This window comes from Varanus komodoensis, unplaced genomic scaffold, assembly GCF_004798865.1.
Source record: "Varanus komodoensis strain SLA01 unplaced genomic scaffold, ASM479886v1 scaffold51, whole genome shotgun sequence".
NCBI classification, from domain to species: domain Eukaryota; kingdom Metazoa; phylum Chordata; class Lepidosauria; order Squamata; family Varanidae; genus Varanus; species Varanus komodoensis.
Genome location: NW_025336100.1, coordinates 4956379 through 4976999, shown reverse-complemented (window position 1 = coordinate 4976999; position 20621 = coordinate 4956379). Strand labels below are relative to the sequence as shown.

General features: G+C 41.5%; 1 protein-coding gene and 1 long non-coding RNA gene across 4 annotated transcripts in view; one reads left to right on the top strand and one right to left on the bottom strand.

Moving 5' to 3' along the window:
- The window catches only part of IMMT (inner membrane mitochondrial protein), a 53539-nt gene that overhangs the window by 15613 nt on the left and 17305 nt on the right, over nt 1-20621 (bottom strand). For 2 of the 3 annotated variants that reach the window (XM_044447408.1, XM_044447406.1), the window contains exons 3-10: nt 13292-13478; nt 10246-10363; nt 9549-9680; nt 7857-7964; nt 6327-6463; nt 3824-3927; nt 2928-3063; nt 876-1005 (exon numbers count right to left, since the gene is read on the bottom strand). In XM_044447408.1, the coding sequence (XP_044303343.1) occupies nt 876-1005; nt 2928-3063; nt 3824-3927; nt 6327-6463; nt 7857-7964; nt 9549-9680; nt 10246-10363; nt 13292-13478 (1052 nt within the window). The remainder of the gene's footprint in view (nt 1-875; nt 1006-2927; nt 3064-3823; nt 3928-6326; nt 6464-7856; nt 7965-9548; nt 9681-10245; nt 10364-13291; nt 13479-20621) is intronic. The other variant, XM_044447407.1, reaches the window with a different exon arrangement.
- Nucleotides 493-11721, top strand: LOC123031921. Its single transcript, XR_006416424.1, has 4 exons — nt 493-621; nt 5134-5212; nt 7001-7182; nt 11546-11721. It is a non-coding gene; the product is annotated as an uncharacterized LOC123031921 (long non-coding RNA).

Here is a 20621-nt window from a genome sequence, read left to right as displayed (position 1 = left end):
ATTACTGGAGAATTGCTGTATTTCTGCTTTATTGAATGTTAATTAATTTGTTAAATGAAGTCTTAATATTTATTATGATGAGCTCATTTGAGCATTTATACATTGCCTAGAGTAATTCTGTGAAGAAGGGAAGTTTAGAACTTAATTACAGCAGTATATGGAATAACAGCAACTAGTTGGTGTTAGTTTTCAATTTTCTTGTAAAACTGAATGGGTTAGAGGTTTATGTTTTGATCTGTACAAGGTCAAAAGACAAGGCCTTTGAGAGGGTCTGTAAGTCAATGGTAGAAGTTACATTTTGCATTTAGTGGTGTCAGGCTCATTTTTGCTTCAAAGGGTATCATGTAGGTGACTAAGAAACACAGCTGAGTCCTTGTAGAGATGCTCCCTGTGAAGTAGACAGTATATAGAAGGATGGACCAACTAACTCAGTGTGAACATAGTTCTTAGTAGAGCTGAAATCAAATAAGTATTCCTATCTAATACCAATATCAGCTGATGCACTAGCTAGCAGTTTTCATTGTTCTTCATATTACAGCATCAAGATTCATGTGGCTTATCAAACTGAAGACACATCTTACTCAAGTCTACAAAATTAGAGGTTTCATTTTTAGAGTACAGGTAATTTTTAATGAATTTTATATGGATGGTAAGCTACCAGAATTGTCTCAGTTCAAAACACAAGAAAACAAGCAATTGATAAAACAAGTAACCTAAGATTAAAAACTCGAAGAATTCAGTGATCTTCATTTAGAAAAGAGTTTAAGGAAGGAGGAGAAGAATCAACAGGAACTGATTTAGTACTATAAACTTGCCATACCTGTACAAATTATGTGTTGAGACCACAACTAAATGTTAGATACCATGCTACTTACTTAGCCCCTTCCAACCAGGCTGAATTTCTGGAGTAACACTATCCAGTTCTCTCTGAAATTCTTCTCTTGCTTTAGATACAAGCTCATGGTACTGAGTTACTATTTTAGCCTCTGACTGAGCTGCTTGCACCTACAGAAAATAAGTAAGGATTTACGTTTCAAGGCAGGTATTAAGTTGTTAGCTTAGAACTGCACACAGCAACAATTATCAGACATCACAGAAATAACTAGGGGCAAAACACTGAAGGAAAGATTCAGAAAGAAATAATCTCCCATTTGAGTCCCTTTCTTAAGATACTGGAATTCCTTTCTGTATTATGTACCCAACAGTACAAAAACACACCAGTTTGTAAATATAGTCAAAGCAGGCAGGCACTTAAGCATACTTTTCAGGAATTATTTTAAATATGTTTAATTCAGAGGAGGAACAGAGCATCTGATATTGAACATAGCATGTGAGCCTGCCAACTTCTCCAGGATGGCTTGTACATGAGCAACAAGATAGCTCAACAATGCACAGCTTTTTCTAGGAATACCCACAATGGGTTGTCATGTCATCCGTCATCCATACCCTGATAACTGGCCGTAGTCTGCAAATCCTATGACAAGAGCAGGAAAGTATCTTGCCAATCTTGCCATGGGATGCTCCAAGCAAGTGTCAATGCTTGGCCAATGGCTATAGCCAACTCCACTGATATATCAGTCCAACTTGTTAATCTGAATGAGAAATGGAATTTTAGACTGGGACCTATATATACATAAGTCCCAGTCCAAAACCACCCAGTCCCTGTTCAAAACCCCACTGCTAAAGGGACCCAGAGTTATGATAAAAAGCTTTCAAAAACACCTTTCCTTTGAAAAAAGCACCTGGACTCTCAGGAAAATGGACAAAATGTACATCCCTAAGTTGGCAGTTAAGGTGAAGGGAGAAATGAAATTTTAGAAACAAAGAAACAGAGTGAGTCAGAAGGGGTCTCCTGGGCCATCTAGTCTGACCCCCGGCTTCACTTATAACATGGCTACCATTTTTTTTAGAAAGAGGGTATAAAAGCCTCAAACCACCCTCTTCTCAGCAACAGATCCCTCACTCCTTTGGGCTCACTTGACAGCTCAACTTCTGCAAGCTATCAAGAGGACTCAAAGTGCGGGGAGGGAGATGACTCTGAAGCCTGAGCTGGGATAATGTTCAGTGTGGATCCTGGCTGTCCCTTGACAGCACACTCCCTCCAAGCCTTGTCCCAGCTATGGGTTTACATCCCTGTAGTCATGCTATTGTGAAAGTCTTAGAGGGAGCTATTTCACCCTCCAGTACACACCCTCACTGGATCACTCCTGAACTGTATCTTTCTCATATACACAGATGTGCCTTCCATCCATTCGCAAACACATCATTCAAGCCATTCTTCATTACAAACTATCATCCCTCTGCCCCCTCAGTAACCCAAAAAGTTGCTCCCCAACTGCTCCCTTGCTTCTCTCTACCCTACAGCCTCCTGTCACAAACACTGGCCTTTTCCCAAATGGAACCTGTCCTTACTTAACTCCCAGCTTTCCTAACCACTGGCCAAGCTAGCAAGGGCTCTGAGGAGTTGGTCTAGACCAGATGGAGAGCAACCGTCCATCTGGCTGTGAGCTGCCCCGAGGCTTTGTTGCGATGGGGGTGGCATAGAAATGTATTACATAAATAAATAAATAAACAACCCCTTTTGCCTCTAATTCTGGGACTGGACACAGACCAAGAAGATGACAGACAGGCTGTCTACCTGTAATTAGAGTTCTCTGAGCTGTTATACCACAACCTGTCCTCCTGCCCACTGCTCGGTTCTCATTGTCTAGCTTCAGGTATATTCCTTTCAAGGAAGATTTACCCTGTACCCCCATATCCTCAAACAAATAAAATATAAAAACAAATGTAAGAGGATTTTAACAAGTGATATTAGCTCCACTTAGCATGTGTGTGCACATGCACATATAGAAATTGGAAAGGCTAAACATTCATTTCTGTGTGATTTATAAATAAAATAAATAAAACCCTACTTGGGTTACATTCACCTTTTTGACCACACTATCTAAGTCAACTATCATACGATGAAGATTCTCTTCTGCAGTCAGGATATGTGGTTTGGCCCCAGGAATCTGAGACTTCTTGGCACCATCAATCACCCCTTTCATTTTCTCCATTTCTTCTCTAAACAAAACCAAGCAACATGAGTAAGTAATGCCTACAGATTAAATCATTTGGTCCATCACCAGTTTCTGTAAGAATTATAATGCAAAGAACTAAATTAAAAAGATTTTAAAGCAAACTATGGTAAGTCCAAAGTTAAAGTTGTTAAATAAAAAATTAGATGATTACATATAAAACAGAGAGTAGCACATCTCCTGGTCTACACTGACAAAGTTAGAATGACTAACTTTACACTATCCCACAAAAGAATAACGGCTTATTAAAAATCAAAACACATATACTCAACAGGTTACCAAGACAGTATGTACTGGATACTCAAATTCAAAATTAAACTGAGACAGATATGTCCTGTTGGTTGAATAATCTTCTAGAATCTAGCAAAATGTTAGTCATTACAATGGGCAAGCTAAATGTAGGACTTCTTATACATTTAAAGAACCAAACTACAGGAACAGAGAATCATTTGCTCTCACCACATAAATGCTATTAACTCTTACAGGGAAAAGTAAAGATTCCTTTATACAGGAGAAAGTAGAGGGGTGTGGTTTGGGATGCTGTTAGGGTGAGGGCTAAACTTACTGACCCCAGGCAGTGAAAATCAAGCCTAATCTCACGTTCATTTAAAAAAAAAAAAAGCACCCAAAGTCATTCAATATTGGATGGCATTTCTTGGTCATGATTAAACAGTCCCGATCTTTTTATAATTCGAGCATAATGGAATACATCATGATTTTCTACCAGGTTTATGTAGATGACTTACTTAGCCTTTAAAAGGACGTCTGCAGCTTCATCAACAGCTCTCCTACGATCCTTCAGTGCTTCTTCCAAAGATCGCCACTGAGCTGCCTTTTTGTTACTTGCAACCTAGCAAAAACATAGTATTCTAGATCTCTCAGGTAAGAGTAATAGACTGCTGGTTAAAAATCAAAATGTGTTTCCCTAGATTACCAAAACTATGTTATCCTGGTACTTGCCCAGAAGGTTCCTTCCATGTTGGTGCGCAGAAGGCATACTTATATTATTAAAATGAGTTTATTCCCTCTGTCACTCAGAAGAAAAGCAGTTATATCATGAACAAGCTTTGTGTAGTCAGCTAGTCTTAAAAGTCCTTTCTACCAATTCCATCTGTGGCTAAAGCTTAGTAGAAGAGGATAGGTAAAGCATTCCCATGGATAAATGAAAAACTGTAAGACCACAGAAGAGGGGAGGAAACTATCCAAGGAAAACCAATAATCTAGAACAGTGGTTTTCAACCTTTCCACAGCTGAGGAGCAGCGAAAACTTGAACTACCTCAGGGACCACTGAGGCAGAAACAAAAAACTGTCTCTCCCCTCCCTGGCACCCCCAGGCAGCACCTCCAGACTGCCTGCAAATGTGATGCCAAATAAGGAAGAAGTGGTGGAGCACAGCCAGCCCCTGCGCTGGTCTCTGGCAAATGAGATGTGCGCCCCACCCCCACAGGCTGGCAGGAAATCTCCGGCGGACCAGCGCCCATCCGCAGACTGGCAGCTGAAAATCACTGATCTTGAAGATTGTCAGTTAACTGGTTAACTTTCCAAAGTGGAGAAAGGACTGGCATCAATTTGTGAGATACTACTGGACGAGCAGACTCCCTGGGTTGCGTTTGCCTGGGTAGTACAGCAGGGGGAGGAATGGATCCATCCTCATTAATGAAAATGAAACTAGCATTCAAAATCGCTGGCTGCTGTGTTTGGCAGAAATATGCCATGTTGAGGAGGTATCAAACATTATTCTCGGCCTTGCCTTTCTATGCTAGTTGCCTACTAGTGTTTCCAACTTTTAATCTCAAACTGAGACTCCTGAAGGGAAAGGGTGATACAGCCCAAGGATTCAGTTGCCCCAACTCCAGTAGATGTGACTGCTTTGTTCAAGATCAGCCTATTGCTACATGCCATGAGGTCTGATGGGTTGAGTGGGAAGCTAAAGCTGGCAGCTGATTCTCGCTTGTGCATGGTCGGTGGAAAAGAACTCTGATGTCTGCATGACTATTTAGCTTTCAGTGGACTTGTAGGAACCCTTGCACTGACTGCTGTTTGCTCTCTTTCTAGTTCTTTCCCAAAGAAGCCATGAAGTCACTGAAAAAACACAGCACAAAAGCCAACCCACCCACTACCCCGTCGCAAAAAGGTAACTTCTTTCTTTACTGATAGTGTTACCAATTGCAGCACCCAAAACACCCCAAAAGTAATTGGTCAGAGAAAGGACCCAAAAGTAGTTGGCCACAGGAAGGTCACATAGTAAAAACACCACAGTTATACTGTCCCAGAAGGGAGGGCAGATACGAACAAAATGAACTTTGTGTAACCCACAGCTAACATGCTAGCCTGACCTCGAATACAGTAATCAAAGGGACAGTGGAAACTGGTTCTAGCCGCCATGAAAGTTGCACATGTGCAGGGAGTAAGAATATGGCAAGCCTGTGTGAATCTCGAGCAGATAAGAAATAGACATGGGAAATATCTGGTCCTTGACAGAAGAAAGGACTCTTTCTCCAGCGCAGGAGGGGGTGCATACATTGATGTATTGATGTATTAGATGTGTATTAGGTGACCTATTTGGTTACCTAGGGTATAGAACGCATGTACTGGGGTGTAACTTTTGAGACACTGCTTTGGGCTGAATGTCCCCTTTCGTCTCCCTTTATTCTATACTGCACTAGAATAAAGCTGATTTTGGCTCTAAGTCTCAGGCTCTGTTTGGCTCAGGTCTGGGGTCCACCCGGGTTTGCCCCAGCTGTTGATTGGCTCAGTCCAGTAACAATAGGGAGAAAAACATGTGTTGGAGAGATAGGGTCTAAACTAGTATGAAGAAGAAATTGAAGAGGGGCTAGGGGCAAAAAAATGCAGGACAAGAAAAAATCAATTGTGAACAAAAAGCAGGGACAAACCAGGACCAGCAGACTTCACAAAACTCAGTCATCTGATCTTGACTTTTCCTGGGTGCCTGGAACAGGATGCCTGTCCTCCCGCACAAATATGCTAGCTCACCAACTCTTTATTTCTTTTGTAAATCTCAGGTTTGTCAACTTCTCAGCGCAAACACAAAATAGATGTGTCATAGAAATATGTCATAGTTTCTAATAATTATCTAAAGTATTTTATAAATTAAATAATTTAAATAATTTTATTTATGCTGTACCTTTTAATCAAAGCAGAGTTTGCAAAAAGATTTATGAAGTAAAACACAAATTAAAAATAAATCAAATAAAATGTACATCAGTTCAACAGACAACAACAAATACCTCTGAATTATCCATGGCCTCTTTCAGTTTTTGAGCATGAAGATTAACAGCTTGTGCAGCAGCCTCCTGGAGTGTAATTGCTTGCAAGGTGACACGAGCAGTGCTACTCAAAGCACTTTCTAAGGATGATGCAAGTGCTAGGCAGAGAAAATAAAAAATATGCTTTAGTTTGTTTATCACTTATCTTGTTTGTGTTATCTTCTAGTGGCTCAGATTACCTGTAACAATAAGTTAAAAACTTAATAGAATGTAGCAGGTTTCATTCCTCCCTTCAGTGTGGCCAACTCTGTTGTTTGGGACTGAATGCGCAACCTGCTTTGGAGGGTGTCGCATTCCCCCAAGAAAGGTTTAGAGCATGGGGATACTCTTTGATCCATCTTGCCATCCGAAGCTCAGGTGGCCTCAGTGGGTTGGACTGCATTTTACTAGCTTAGAATGGTTTGTCAGCTGGAACAATTCTTAGAAAGGGATAGCCAGACCATCATGATCCATGCTATAGTAGCCTCTTGATGAAACCACCATAGCCTCTTGATGAAACCACCACTCAAGATACCCAGAGGCTTCAGCTAGCTCAACATGTGGCTGCCAGAATTTTAACTGGAACAGCTAAGTGGTATCATATTAAACCAATCATAAAGGAACTAACAGTCTCTTCACTTTCACTCCCACCCAAGGTGCTGCAGTTTATCTTTAAAGCCCTGAAGACTTGGGGCCCAAATCTCTGGAGAAGCATTTCTCCCTGTTACAGCTTGGCGGAGTTTTAAAATCTGCAGGGGAGACTCTTCTGCATGTGCCTCCATGGGAAAAAGCCCTCCTTGCTGTGACAACCCAGCTGAGGAACATCTTGCTTTTAGAGGTGTGTTTGACTACATTTCAGTCCTTTCCATACCAGGCAAAAATTATTTTGTTTGCCAAAGCACTTAAAGTGGATTAAAATATGTGATTATATTGGTGATTTCTGCTTCTCCATTTGTTTACTATTTTATTGTTTTGTGGATCTTTATCACTGTTGAGTGGTCATATTTACTGTATACCATCCTGGAATCTATAAGGATAAATGATGGATTAAGATAAATGTAAATAAATAATCCTGGAAAATAGCGCACTGTTTTAACAGACTGCAAATTAAATCTACTCCTATTTCTGTGTGTACTAAATGGTTCTTACATCATACTTCCAATTTAAAATGGAAAGGTTGAAGCCTCATACATTTAGAAATAGATTTCCACAGAACTAGTGAGATCACTACAAAATTTTCATTATGCTACATAATCTAAATTGTGAAAAGTAAAAGTTGCAGGCAAAAAATTGGTGGAATTCAAACAAGCTTCCTGTTGAAATCTGAATGTTGTTCTTAGGATCTTGATGAAATTTATAATCCACCCTACACTAGGCATATTCTTTCCATGCCCAAGTTCATACTTTTACAATGTGCTGAAAAAACCCAAGCATATTAACTATATAGCTGCTCTTGCATCTGTGTAACAGTGCATAATCTGGAGCACTTAACCATACTATTTGCTTACATACCCAAAATCCTATGTTGTTCTTCTTTATCTTGCTGTGCAAGACGAGCAGCAACCTCATCAGCTGGCCTTTCTTTTATAACCCTTAAATCTCCAGGGCTGTGTTCTTTGCCTAGATATTAGAAATTTTTAAACAAAACACTGAATGCAAAACAAACATACACTCCTGAGAGAGTTAATTTCTTGTCTAACAAGAAAATACTAATCTAGCTACAACAGTAGTCAGCATGCTAGACATGTATTTTGCCACACAAACTGACTTCTTTATGGATAGTCAAGCTCTATACTTAAATCTAAGTAATAACAATGTCAGTGCTCTGGAACAATGCAACCACATGATACCCACACAAAAACACAAAGCAACCTTAACACTATAGCATGAACAAAAGGAATCCACATTCCTGTTCAACTTCTAGCAAGTATGATAAATGGAGCTCCAACTTTCCTCTTATACTTAGAGCTAGCAAAGAGTAACATTATCTGTGCACTGAGGCTAAGTTTTGGAAGGCTTACTGAAAAGGCAAGGAAAATATCCATTCCCTCTAATTCAAAAACAGGAAGATTAGGGTTCATTTTGGTGGTCTGGTTTTCTTCCAGATCTGAAAAAGAAAGCAGGTGCTTGAAGCACCTTAGGCACCCAGTGTCTAAATGAACCCCAGCTCTCCTTCTCCAAATCACAAACCTGGACCTTAAAGGAGAGGGCAAAGGCTTTTCCTTGACTTCACAGGAAGGCTCACCATGGTTGTGTACAAAGATGGCAGGCTTGTGCACATTTACCTGGCAGTAAACCTTACTGAACAGAATATGACTTACATCCAAACATGCAAAAATTAGTATAAAGGCAAAATCCTGATGACTGTTAAGTACTAGGTTGATTGCCAAAGTTTGTGGGCTCCTGGTGAACACTACTGTCAGTTTCAAAAATGTTCTCCTGTCCTTCCTGAATTTTAATTACAGTTTGATACAATCATTTGGTGCAAATAAGGTTGCATCAGGATCTAGATTCACCTTAGGGTGAATCAACTAACTGTTTCTTTTTATTGGGCTTTACTAAAAATGATGCTCTTAGTTAAACCTGGAGAAGAACTGGGACCATGTACATTCAGTTAGGAAAAGATAAGAAAAAGAAAAAAAATCTCCCAAATAAAAATAGAACACATGCTGCATTCTGTTTGGGGCATCTAAACACTTCTATTGTACATTTACTTTGTCTTAAGGATTTTAAAGAGTCACTCAAACCTTCACCCCAAGGAGTTCAGAATCTAAAAAATTCATCAGACAGAAAGACAACAGAGAAAAGGAACAATAAGCATAAATGCAATGAAATATATTTAAATTTAGATTCAGTAGTGATGAAAATTAAAGAGACAGAAGCAAAGATCAGCAAGAAAAGTAGAGATCCTGTTTGGACATAACATCTACAATTCATGGTTAATTATTTAAGTGAACTAATCAAGCTGTGAATTAATTAACCCACAGATTTCAGGGGTGTGCGCTACACTAAAACTGCTTCCAATTTCCTGGAAAAGCCTACAAATACAGAATTTGTATTTTGTTTTTGTGATGTCCAAATAAGAAGAGCTGAGGTTGTTGATGTGTTAAACAAGTCCAACATAGGATTTATTCTTAATAAGCTGAACAGAGATGAATTCTTTTGGATTTAGATTTCCAAAGCTTGCAGATAAGCCAAGAATACCTAAGTCAGGAGGTTTCTGTTTTCCTTCAAGATGCATATGACTTTTGCCATGTTCCTCCTCCTGCATCCCTGGAGCTGGAACTGACAAAGCTTCACCTGTTGCTGAGATTATCTGAGCTACTTCTGAACATGCTGCAAATATATGCACATACAAATTAGAACCACAAAGCATAACTATGCTATAAGCTGAAATTTATTTCCAACAGCAACCTTACAAATAAACTGAAAACTTGTAAAGATCCTCCCTCCCTCTCCCTCTCCCTCTCTATATATAAATGTGTGTGTGCATGTATAATTCTTTCAGTCTTCTATAATTTCATATATTTGCTATGAGGTTAACTTTTTATGAACAAATTTTAAATGTATATGTTTTAATCTTGTTTGAAATTAAATGCCTTGAGTCTTTTTTTCAAGAAAGGTATATAATAAATTATAAAGTAATAGCAGCAATAGCAAATCTATAAAAATGAAAAAATCTTGTTATACAGTATCCCCATATTTTAATAAGAAACATAGGTGTGCATTCATAACTATGTATTGAGTTAGAATTTCAAGTCACCTTTCTAAGCTGGAAAAGCACAGGCCTGCAGCTGGATGGGTGACCAGATGTGGAAGCACAGCAAGGGCTTGATGGCCTTATAAGCCCCTTCCGTCTCTACCACTATCCTTTACTCTATTCTCTATAATTTCTTTTTACCTTCTTTTTCTTCACTAGCAGCTGAAGGAGCCTCTGTTTTACTCTTTGGAGATTTGAGAGCAGGCTGTTTAGATTCTTTTGTGACTTCTGTTACAGAAGTGATTTTTCCTGGCTGAATCTGGGAAAAACAGTTTTACTGTAATCTGCAAACTATCAAGCAAACACATGTAACAACCCTAACCTTAAACATCTCCCCCCCCCCCCACAATACATGCACACATTTCAAAGATTGGCAGCAATTGAGATAAGTGGGACATACTCTATATACTTAGAATCATTGACAGAAACTTAAAATGTAGTCATTTACATTCTAAATGCTATTATTTTAAAATCCAAAGGGGGAAAAGATAATCAGCATGGTTCCTAAGGCTTTTTCAATGGCAATTTTAGCCACTTGGTATCCTACAGACTAGAAGGAATTTTCACCTTATCCAAAGAAACATGTATCCTTTTTGCATTTCTCAATTCCTAGAGGTGTGACCTAACTCAAGTTAGAAAGCTAAGTATGCAAAGAGCCAACATGCATGAGAGAAGTTTCCTTTTTCAGGAGCCAAACATTACAACAAACTGCATGTCAAAAAGCACCACAAAATTCTGAGATCAGTAAAACATCCTCATTCTATATTCCATCAAAGGAATTCTCCAAAATCTTCTGACTCACATAGAGAAAACCCAAAGCCAAGCAGACAAACACACCCCAGTAACAAAGGACTGTGGTAGCCTGACCGTTATGTTGGAGAACTCAATCATGTATTCATTTTCTAAAGAGGCCACAGCCTGACATTGCTGTTAGGCACTTTGAGAACATCAGAACAGATAAGTAGAACAGACAGTCCAATGGACAATAGGTAAGCAGTTCTTGCAATAGTTGAAGACTTAGAAGCATCTTCAGGCATACAAATATAGAAATTTCAAATGTTCTGTCAAGTACAATGAATACCCAGAATGGCTCTGATCTGTCTGAATTTATTAGAAGAAAAGCTTTGGTAGTGGTGGCTGTCACCAAGACAATCCTTCAAAGCTCTTTAGATCTAATGTAACTTCTTCCAGAATTTCTTTAAAAACTGAATGGTATGGCTCTCCCATTGCTTTTTTGCTGGCAAACTCCAAGGATACTGAGAACAAAACAAAGGGATTCGTAATTAGACCTACTCCAAGAAATTTGGCTGATACTGGGGGAATTTTGGAAGAAGCTAACAGCTCCAGGGAGCAAGTCTGGAAAGTGCTCAGGGAAATGGGGAGGAAAAAGAAAACTCTAAGACTGTTTGAAACAATCACACTCTCCTTTCCCTTCTCTTAGATCTTCCAAGTGATGCTGGTCAAATCTGACAAAACTATGAGGATGGTTCAAACTCATAGTAGAATCTTGTAACATTCTTAAAAAGAACAAGAACCACACTGGTTGTGAGTTGTATTCCTCTTTCTGTTCACATTTGCAGGTTGGGAAATCCTGAGGTTGGGAAAGTCTGGTCTACACTAAGCAGCAGCAAGCTGTCTTTCCCCATTGTACTTGTAAATTGACTCTAAGACTTTTTTCATAACCTAAAAAAGTATAACACATATAAGAGAGGCACATTGTTAACAAGCAGAATACCTAAGGAGCTTGGTTTTTTCCTGACTTGATCAAATGTGGCTTTAAGCCACTGAACAAAATCAGGATGCACTGTTACCCCCTGGGCGTGGTGTCCAGACCATGGCCCTTCAATGCAGCTGAAATAGTAATTCCTCCAATACAGGACAAAATGTCATGGTGAGCAGCTAAGTCTGTTAAGGTGCTGGTGAAGCAGATGCTACACTTCCTGCAAGAGAGCTCCTCAGTGCCATCAAAGACTGAAGATCCATTTCTTGCCACCCATTTGAGGATAGAAACTGAATGCAGTCATGTTGTTGAACAGAGAAATGTCTAAGGCAGGTCCCTATGATGCAGTCTGATTTTTTCCAATCAACCTAGTGTAGGGGGAGTGGAGCACAGGGAAAATGGAAAGGCAGTATCACTGATGATAAACCACCGTTTGTTGTTGTGACATGTGAAACCAGGGTGGCTTGTTTAAGACAACCTATGGCTTATATATTGTTTTAACCATGATGGATTGCCATGTTCTGGGTACTAGGAACCCAGAAACCTGTTTGAGAAGAGGAGCAAAACCCCCTGGCTACTGCTGCCAAGGTTACCTTAGGACTTGCCTGTGACAGCTACGTTATAAGTGGCTAAGAGCCACTCTGGGGCAACTAGCACAGGCTGGATTTCCCCCTCTGCAATTATGCACCATTCAGCTAATTGCTGCCTTTTTGGCCCATAATCCTTTTTCCTTTTTATTTTTTTGCAAATCCAACTTTGACTACTACTGAAAGCCCCTTCCAATTGCTGAAGCAGTACACTGAAGGGTGGTCAGGCGCTTGAAAAACATTTTAAAATATATATATTGTATTCATAATGTGCAAAATACTTGGAGGTATGGGGTTTTTGCCACAGTTACACAACTGCAGAGGTATGCAATTCCTTGAGTGTACCAACCGGAAGCATCAGCTGGCTCAACCTCCTCAAGGATACTTTCTGTCATATCAGGTACCCACTTCAAACACTGACCCAAGGAGGTTCCAAAAGGCCTTTTCTTACCTCTGCTTTCTCTTGACAGCTAACAAAAGTTGAGTTCCCAAAGAAAGGCCAAGACACAATTGAAGTTTGCACGCAAAAGGGGGTGGTGGGATTTTACATCCCCTCACTGCAAGATCCTTCTTTATACTAGACTGTCCTAAGGGTGGTCTCACTTTTCTAGTGTTTCTAGGTGTTCATGGAAAAGTGCAAGTTGCCCCTCTTTTAATAGGACCTGGCAGTTTTGTCAGCAAGTGTCAAAACTTTACCTCTTTTTAAAAAGGGCTTTTCAGCAGAGGTCTGCACAGTTTCTTTACACAGGCACAGGTTATTTATAACTTTCTCAACAGATACCTTCCTCAGTTACATATCAGTTAAGTGTACAAGATCTAAAGCTCAGCTTAAAATTGGAGAATTATTGTGTATGTTCTTAAGGCAAAGGCAAAAACTTACTGGCTTCTTTGGTGTTGGAACAACATATGGAGGGCCCAGTACCATTTCAAAAAAATTGCTGGAATAAGGGATGGTCTTCTCTACGTTTTCTCGGAAGCGTGGATCATAGTTCGCATATAAAATAGTTCCACCCAGTCCTCCACCAACAAACAAAACACTGGCACCAATGATTTTGCCTGTAGAGACACTGTTTAAAAAAATGCAAATACAGAGAATATTTGTATATATTAAAAACTTTATAACTGCAGCAAAAGAATTTCAGAGAAACAAATGAATCTGAATATCTACCTAGGTTCTCAGCGAGTTCATCAAAGATAAACTTGCTTGTTTGTATGAAAAAAACTCGTACTACCTACACATGTGTCTCAGGGAAAGAACCATCAATACTGTATGTCCTTCAACTCCTATTGAATCCCATATGACAAGGTTTTAAATTTTTTTGCTTTCAATCTAAGAAATGCTGGATGTTCTGAAAAGCAATTTGCTATTTGGCCATAAAAGAGGATCTGGTGTTTTAAGAAAGTAATAAGAAATTCTACTGGTTGCTCCAAAGTTTCTTGGAAACTTTTCACTTCAAAGAACAGTATCAAGACATATCCAAAGGAACGTTGGCATAAGATAAGGAGTATAAGTTGCCCCTTTATGCAGTTTTCATATTACAAGTTCCAATAGTGTAATTAACAGACAAGCTGAGATTCTGAGGAAATATATATCTCAAATCACAATTTTTTGTCTTGTTTTAATATTGACACTGCTGCTGCTGCTGTTGTTGTTAGTTGCAAAGTCGTGTCCGACCCATCGCGACCCCATGGACAACATTCCTCCAGGCCTTCCTGTCCTCCACCATCCCCTGGAGTCTATTTAAGCTCATGCAGACTGCTTCAGTGACTCCATCTAGCCACCTCATTCTCTGCTGTCCCTTTCTTCTTTTGCCATCTGTTGTTCCCAGCATTAGGGTCTTCTCCAGTGAGTCCTTCCTTCTCATTAGGTGGCCAAAGTATTTGAGTTTCCTCTTCAGTATCTGGCCTTCTAAAGAGCAGTCAGGGTTGATCTCCTTTAGGACTGACTGGTTTGATCACCTTGCAGTCCAAAGGACTCGCAGGAGTCTCCGCCAGCACCACAATTCAAAGGCCTCAATCCTTTGGCTCTCAGCCTTCCTTATGGTCCAACTTTCACAGACATATACTGCAACTAGGAAAACCATAGCCTTGACTATACACACATTTGTCGGCAGGGTGATGTCTCTTCTTTTTAGTATGCTGTCTAGATTTCCCATGGTTTTCCTCCCCAGGAGCAAGCGTCTTTGAGTTTCTTGGCTGCAGTCCCCGTCTGCGGTGATCTTGGAGCTCAGATAAATAAAATCTGTCACTATCTCTATTTCTTTCCCATATATTTGCCAGGAAGTGATAAGACCAGATGCCATGATCTTAGTTTTCTTAATGTTGAGTTTCAAGCCAACTTTTGCACTCTCCTTCACCAGCATCAAGAGGCTCTTTAGTTCCTCTTCACTTCCTGCCTAACCATCATGGTTATCAGGGACGTTAAGCTCTTTCTTGTATAGTTCTTCTGTGTAAACTTGCCACCTCTTCTTAATCTCTTCTGCCTCTGTTAGGTTCCTGCCATTTTGGTTCTTTATCATGCCCATCTTTGCTTGAAACTTTCCCTTCATATCTCCAGTTTTCTTGAAGGGATCTCTGGTCGTCCCTATTCCATTGTTTTCTTCTATTTCTCTGCACTGTTCATTTAAGAAGGCATTCTTATCTCTTCTCGCTATTCTCTGGAATGCTGCATTCAGTTGGGTGTATCTTTTTCTTTCTCCCTTGCCTTTCGCTTCCCTTCTTTCCTCATTTATTTGTAAAGCTTCCTCAGACAGCCATTTTGCATTCTTGCATTTCTTTTTCTTTGGGATGGTTTTAGTTGCTACCTCTTGTACAATGTTGCGAACCTCCATCCATAGTTCTTCAGGCACTCTATCAGATCTAATTCCTTAAATCTATTTGTCACTTCTACTGTATATTCATCAGGGATATGATTTAGGCCTATTGCTTTTCCCTACTTACCTCAATTTAAGCCTGAATTTTGCAACAAGAAGCTCATGAACTGAGCCACAGTCAGCTCCTGGTCTCGTTTTTACTGAGTGTACAGAGCTTCTCCATCTTTGGTTGCAAAGCACATAGTCAACCTGATTTCTGTGTTGACCATCTAGTGATGTCCATGTGTAGAGTTGTTTCTTGGGTTGTTGGAAAAGAGTGTTTGCTATGAGCATCGTATTCTCTTCACAAAATTGACACTGCTATACAACAGGAAATTGAATGTAAGCAAACCAGTATGGAAAACTAGGGATATTCAGTATCCAGGGACAGATCTCTCCATGAATGTTTTGAAAAGTTCAATCCTATGCAAGGTTTGACAGGGTCCTACAACTCCCAGAATTTTTTTCTTCACCCGATTACACCCTTGGATGATTAAAAGCAATGTTCATCCTTCCATTGAGAAGGTTCAATTAGGATATATAGAAATGGGTTAAAGACAAGACAGTTAGATGGGCATGAGAGCTATAGCTAAGATGAAGATTTTTCAAATCGTAAATAAAAATATTCCACAAATTAAGCAGATACAATTTTCAACAGTTTATATGAAAAACTGAACTAAGCACATTATTCTCTTACATTTTAATGAAGAATGTCTGTACTAAAGTCATTCAAGTGTTATGATGCCGCATGTTCAGTCTTGTATAATTAACAAAAATCCAAACATAGTGATTGGATTAGTACTTCAAAGTAAACCATGGTACAGAGCAATATAAATCAAGTTTTAGCTCACATGCTTCCACCTGCCTTCTCCTGTAAAGATTATTTTTTTTTTTTTCGATTTATAACCTGCCTTTTTCCTGCAAAGGGCTCAAGGCAGCTTACATCTCCTCCATCTTATCCCCACAACAACAGTTCAGAAGCCTTTACTTCTGCTTTTTTAGCTACCATTTGTTATGTCTCTTTGGACTAACAAACTGTAGCTAATGTTAACTATGGTCAGTTTAAAGTATTTCAACTTCAAAGTGAAACTGACTTGTATCAATTAAACTAAACTAGCCTCAGTTCCAAGCAACACAACAAGGTATAGTTAGACAAAACCTGAGGTTCAACATGCACCATATAGCCACATGGGAAAAGGAGAGGGGAGTACAAAAGACCAAGGTTTATACTGGTTTATTGCTGCTTATTCACATCATACCAAAGCATGGTTTAGCATGGAAATTGTTGAATTGAAACTTCACCATCCTATAGAATGCTGGCTATGGGTGCTGGGAGTTGCAGTGCAACAATATGTGGAAAGAAGCAGGTTGCTTACCTGTAATACATTGTTTTAATGTATTTTGTATTTGATGTTGTAAGCCGCCCCGAGGCCTTGGCAAGGGGCAGCATAGAAATGTTTTAATAAATAAATAAATAAATAAAAAACAACTGATGTTCTTCGAGTGGCCACCTGTGCAGTCACACATATGGGTACTGCGCCTGCGCAGTGCCTTTGGCCGGAAGATTGAAAGCTAACAGTTTTTGGTGGGAAGCTCCGCTCCCCTCCCCCATGGGCTATAAAGAGCAGAGCGTCCGCCATTTTTTCAGTCTTTGACGACCGAACGTGCGCCCCCTTGTGGAAAAATTCTCAGTATGAGATAGGAAAATGGGATCGGTACCAAGAAAAAAATGGGAAACTTTCGGTACCGATGAATGAGTCCACTCACCGACACCGAGCGGGGCCGGCGGGTGGGTTGTGTGACTGCACAGATGGCCACTCGAAGAACATCAGTTACAGGTAAGCAACCTGTTTTTCTTCGTCGTGGCCTCTGTGCATCACACATATGGGTAGATTAACAAGCTTACCATCAGAGGAGGAGGGAAGGTGTCCTCATTGTAGGACGGAGGAGAGTACAGCTCTACCGAAAGAGCAGTCCCGTCGAGCCCGAACATTGAGACGGTAGTGCCTGGCGAAGGTGCAAGGGTTCGCCCAAGTAGCGGCTCGGCAGACGTCATCGATCGGAACTCCGGATGCGAATGCAGAAGACGTAGCGACAGCTCTAGTGGAATGGCCTCGGGGAACTGTAGGCAGTTCAAGCTTAGCTAACTGATAGCACAAGGTAATAGTGTGGACTATCCACTTAGAGAGTCTTTGAGGAGTGACTGGGTCGCCCTGATCTCTAGCTGAATATTTAATGAACAGTTTATTGGATCGCCAAATAGACTCCGTTCACGATCAATAAAAGGCTAAACAACGCCGAACGTCGAGGGAGTGCAAAGATCTTTCCAAGGGATTCAACGGCGATGGAAAAAAGGCAGGCAGTACAATGTCTTGTCCTGAATGGAAAGGTGTAGAGACTTTGGGCAAGAAAGATGGGTCGAGACGTAAAACAACCTTTTCTCTGTGGAAGTTTAGATAAGGAGGGTCGATGCAGAGGGCACAAAGCTCACTAGCTCTCCGGGCTGACGTGACAGCTACAAGGAATGCCATCTTCCACGAAACTAACTGGAGATCCACAGTCGCCAAAGGTTCAAAGGGGGCCCTCATAAGGGCCTGTAGAACTACAGAAAGGCTCCACGTGGGCATAACCGGTCTAATCGATGGATTAAGGTTATACAGTCCTTTCAAAAATCTCTTGCGAATAGGATGAGAAAACAGGGGTGATCCGTCGACTAAGCCACGGTAGTAGGCTATTGCAGCCGTATACACTTTAATAGAAGACGGCTTCAGTCCGGAGTGATGCAACTCCAGAAGGAACTGAAGAATTTGTTCAATTGATGAGACAAGTGGGGAGAACGAATGAGACTCGGCGAAGGCGGAAAACCGCTTCCATTTAGCTGTATATGACTTTCTTGTGGACGGCTTTAGAGCAGCGTCGATAATATGCTGAATCTCAGGGTGCAAGAGCGTTGGATTCAAATTCGACAGGGTCTGTCTCGAACCGGATGGTACAGAGAGATTGTGGCAGTGAGAAGCACCCGCATGGTTGGATTCGAGAATCGGGGCCGAAGCAGTCGAAGTGATAGTTGAAACCGATGAATTAATAGAAGCTGTAGGATTCGAGGCTCTCGAATCCGTCGCCGGCCGCAATGAAAGGTCAATCATCGAATCTGCTACGCTGTCAGATTCAATGAGAGCAAGTCCGGGTGACGAAGTGTGCCGTCCATTTGCGTTATAAGATACGGAAGTGTCGGAAGATGAAGAAACTCCCCGCGGGAGATGTCGAGCAGTTTTGCAAACCACGCTTGGCGTGGCCACCAGGGGGCAACTAGTATCCCCGATGCACGGTCGCTCACTATCTTCGCTATGACCTTCATCAGAAGAGGGATCGGAGGGAAAGCATAAAAGTTGATGTTGTCCCAAGGGATCATGAATGCGTCCCCTAGGGATGCTTGTCTGATTCCCGCTCTCGAACAGTAAGTCTCACACACCCTGTTCTGTTGGGTAGTGAATAAGTCCACATCGGGAAACCCCCAGCGCCTGAACAGGTGGTTGTGCGTGCGAGGATCCAGTTCCCACTCGTGCGAAGTGAAGATGTGTCTGCTGAGAAGATCCGCATGCACGTTGTCTGTGCCAGCCAGATGAACGGCCATCAGAGTAATGTGTCTTGGAATGCACCAATCCCAAATCGTCATAGAAAGCCTGGCTAAGGTCGGTGACTTCGTCCCTCCTTGCTTGTTCAGATAAAAAACGGTCGCTATATTGTCCGAAGTTATCTGAACGATCCGATGATGAAGGAGGTCTTCGAAAGAACGAAGGGCTTTGAAGACTGCCAGCAGCTCTAGGAAGTTGATATGATTCTTGGACTCTAGAGGAGTCCACGTTCCCTGGGTAGATAGGCCAGAGCAGATCGCCCCCCATCCTAGGAGAGACGCGTCGGTACCAAGAGTTATCGAAGGAGGTTGCGCCCTGAAGGGGACTCCCACCGCGAGATTGGTCGGCTTCAGCCACCAGCACAGGGAGTGGAGCACGGAAGACGGGATCCGAATCCGTTTCGACTGTGGGTCTCTTTGTGGATGATACACCTTGTTGAAAAATAATTGTAGTGGGCGAAGCCGAAGTCTGGCATGTGGAACTACGGCAACTGTGGAGGCCATATGCCCCAGGACCCTCTGAATGGATCTCGCCGTAACCGTTCCCTCTCGTCGAATTCGATGGATGTGGCGAGCTAGAGTCTGCTGTCTGTCCTGAGGGAGGAAGGCTTTCTCCAACGTTGAATCCAAGCGGGCTCCAATGAAGGTGAGCGTCTGTGTCGGAAGAAGAGAAGATTTCTCTGTATTAATACGTAGACCCAGACTATCTAGTAAGACACGGGTTGTATGGATGGTGTCTAGTAGTCCTTCTCTGGATTGCGAGACTAACAGCCAGTCATCGAGGTACGGGTAAATTTGTATGCCCTGAAGGCATAGGAAGGCACAGACAGGAGCCACACATTTGGTAAAAATTCTTGGAGCTGAAGCCAGTCCGAAGGGTAAAACTTTGAATTCATAAAGTTGGTTTGCAACAGCAAACGAAGGAAACGCCTGTAATTTGGATGAATTGAAATATGAAAGTAGGTGTCCTTCAGGTCCAGTGAGGCGAACCAATCCCCTCTCCTTAACAATGGGAAAATGTTTTGAAGGGTGGTCATACAAAACTTTCTCGGTATAATAAACTTATTCAAGTCCCGTAAATCCAAAATCGGACGTAGACCACCGTCCCGCTTGGGGACCGTAAAGTATCTGGAATAGAATCCGTGGAGTCCGTCAGATGGGAATACTTGATGAATCGCTCCTTTAAGCAGAAGTTGATGTATTTCGTTGAGAAGTACCGGCAAACATGAAGTAGACCGGATTGGACTCGATGGAGGAACGATGTTGAATTCTATTCGATAGCCATGTTGAATGATGGATAATACCCACCAGTCAGATGTGATGGACTCCCAAATGGGGAGTCGGCTTCGGGGCCGATCCCCAGATGAGAGGGGGGTGGGTATTAGAGGAGCATGAGGAGTGGTTCGCCAGTCCCGTCAGCGCTGCCTCCGATCGTTGAAACGACGGCGGCCCTGTTGGAAGCGCTGTTGGGGCTGAGGGCGGCGGCGCTGTTGATGCTGTTGTTGCTGGCGGTGTTGCGGCAGCTGTCTCTGCTGGTATGACTGCCTGTAGGATGGCCAATTCCAGGACCACTTACGTCTGGTGTGTGACTGGATCTCCATCCTGCGCGCCATCATTCTTGACTCGTGCAGTTTCTTGAGTTTATGGTCGGTACGTGAATGGAAGAGTCCCGAACCATCAAAAGGCATCTCTTCTATTCGCCGCTTCGTTTCCTCCGGGAAATT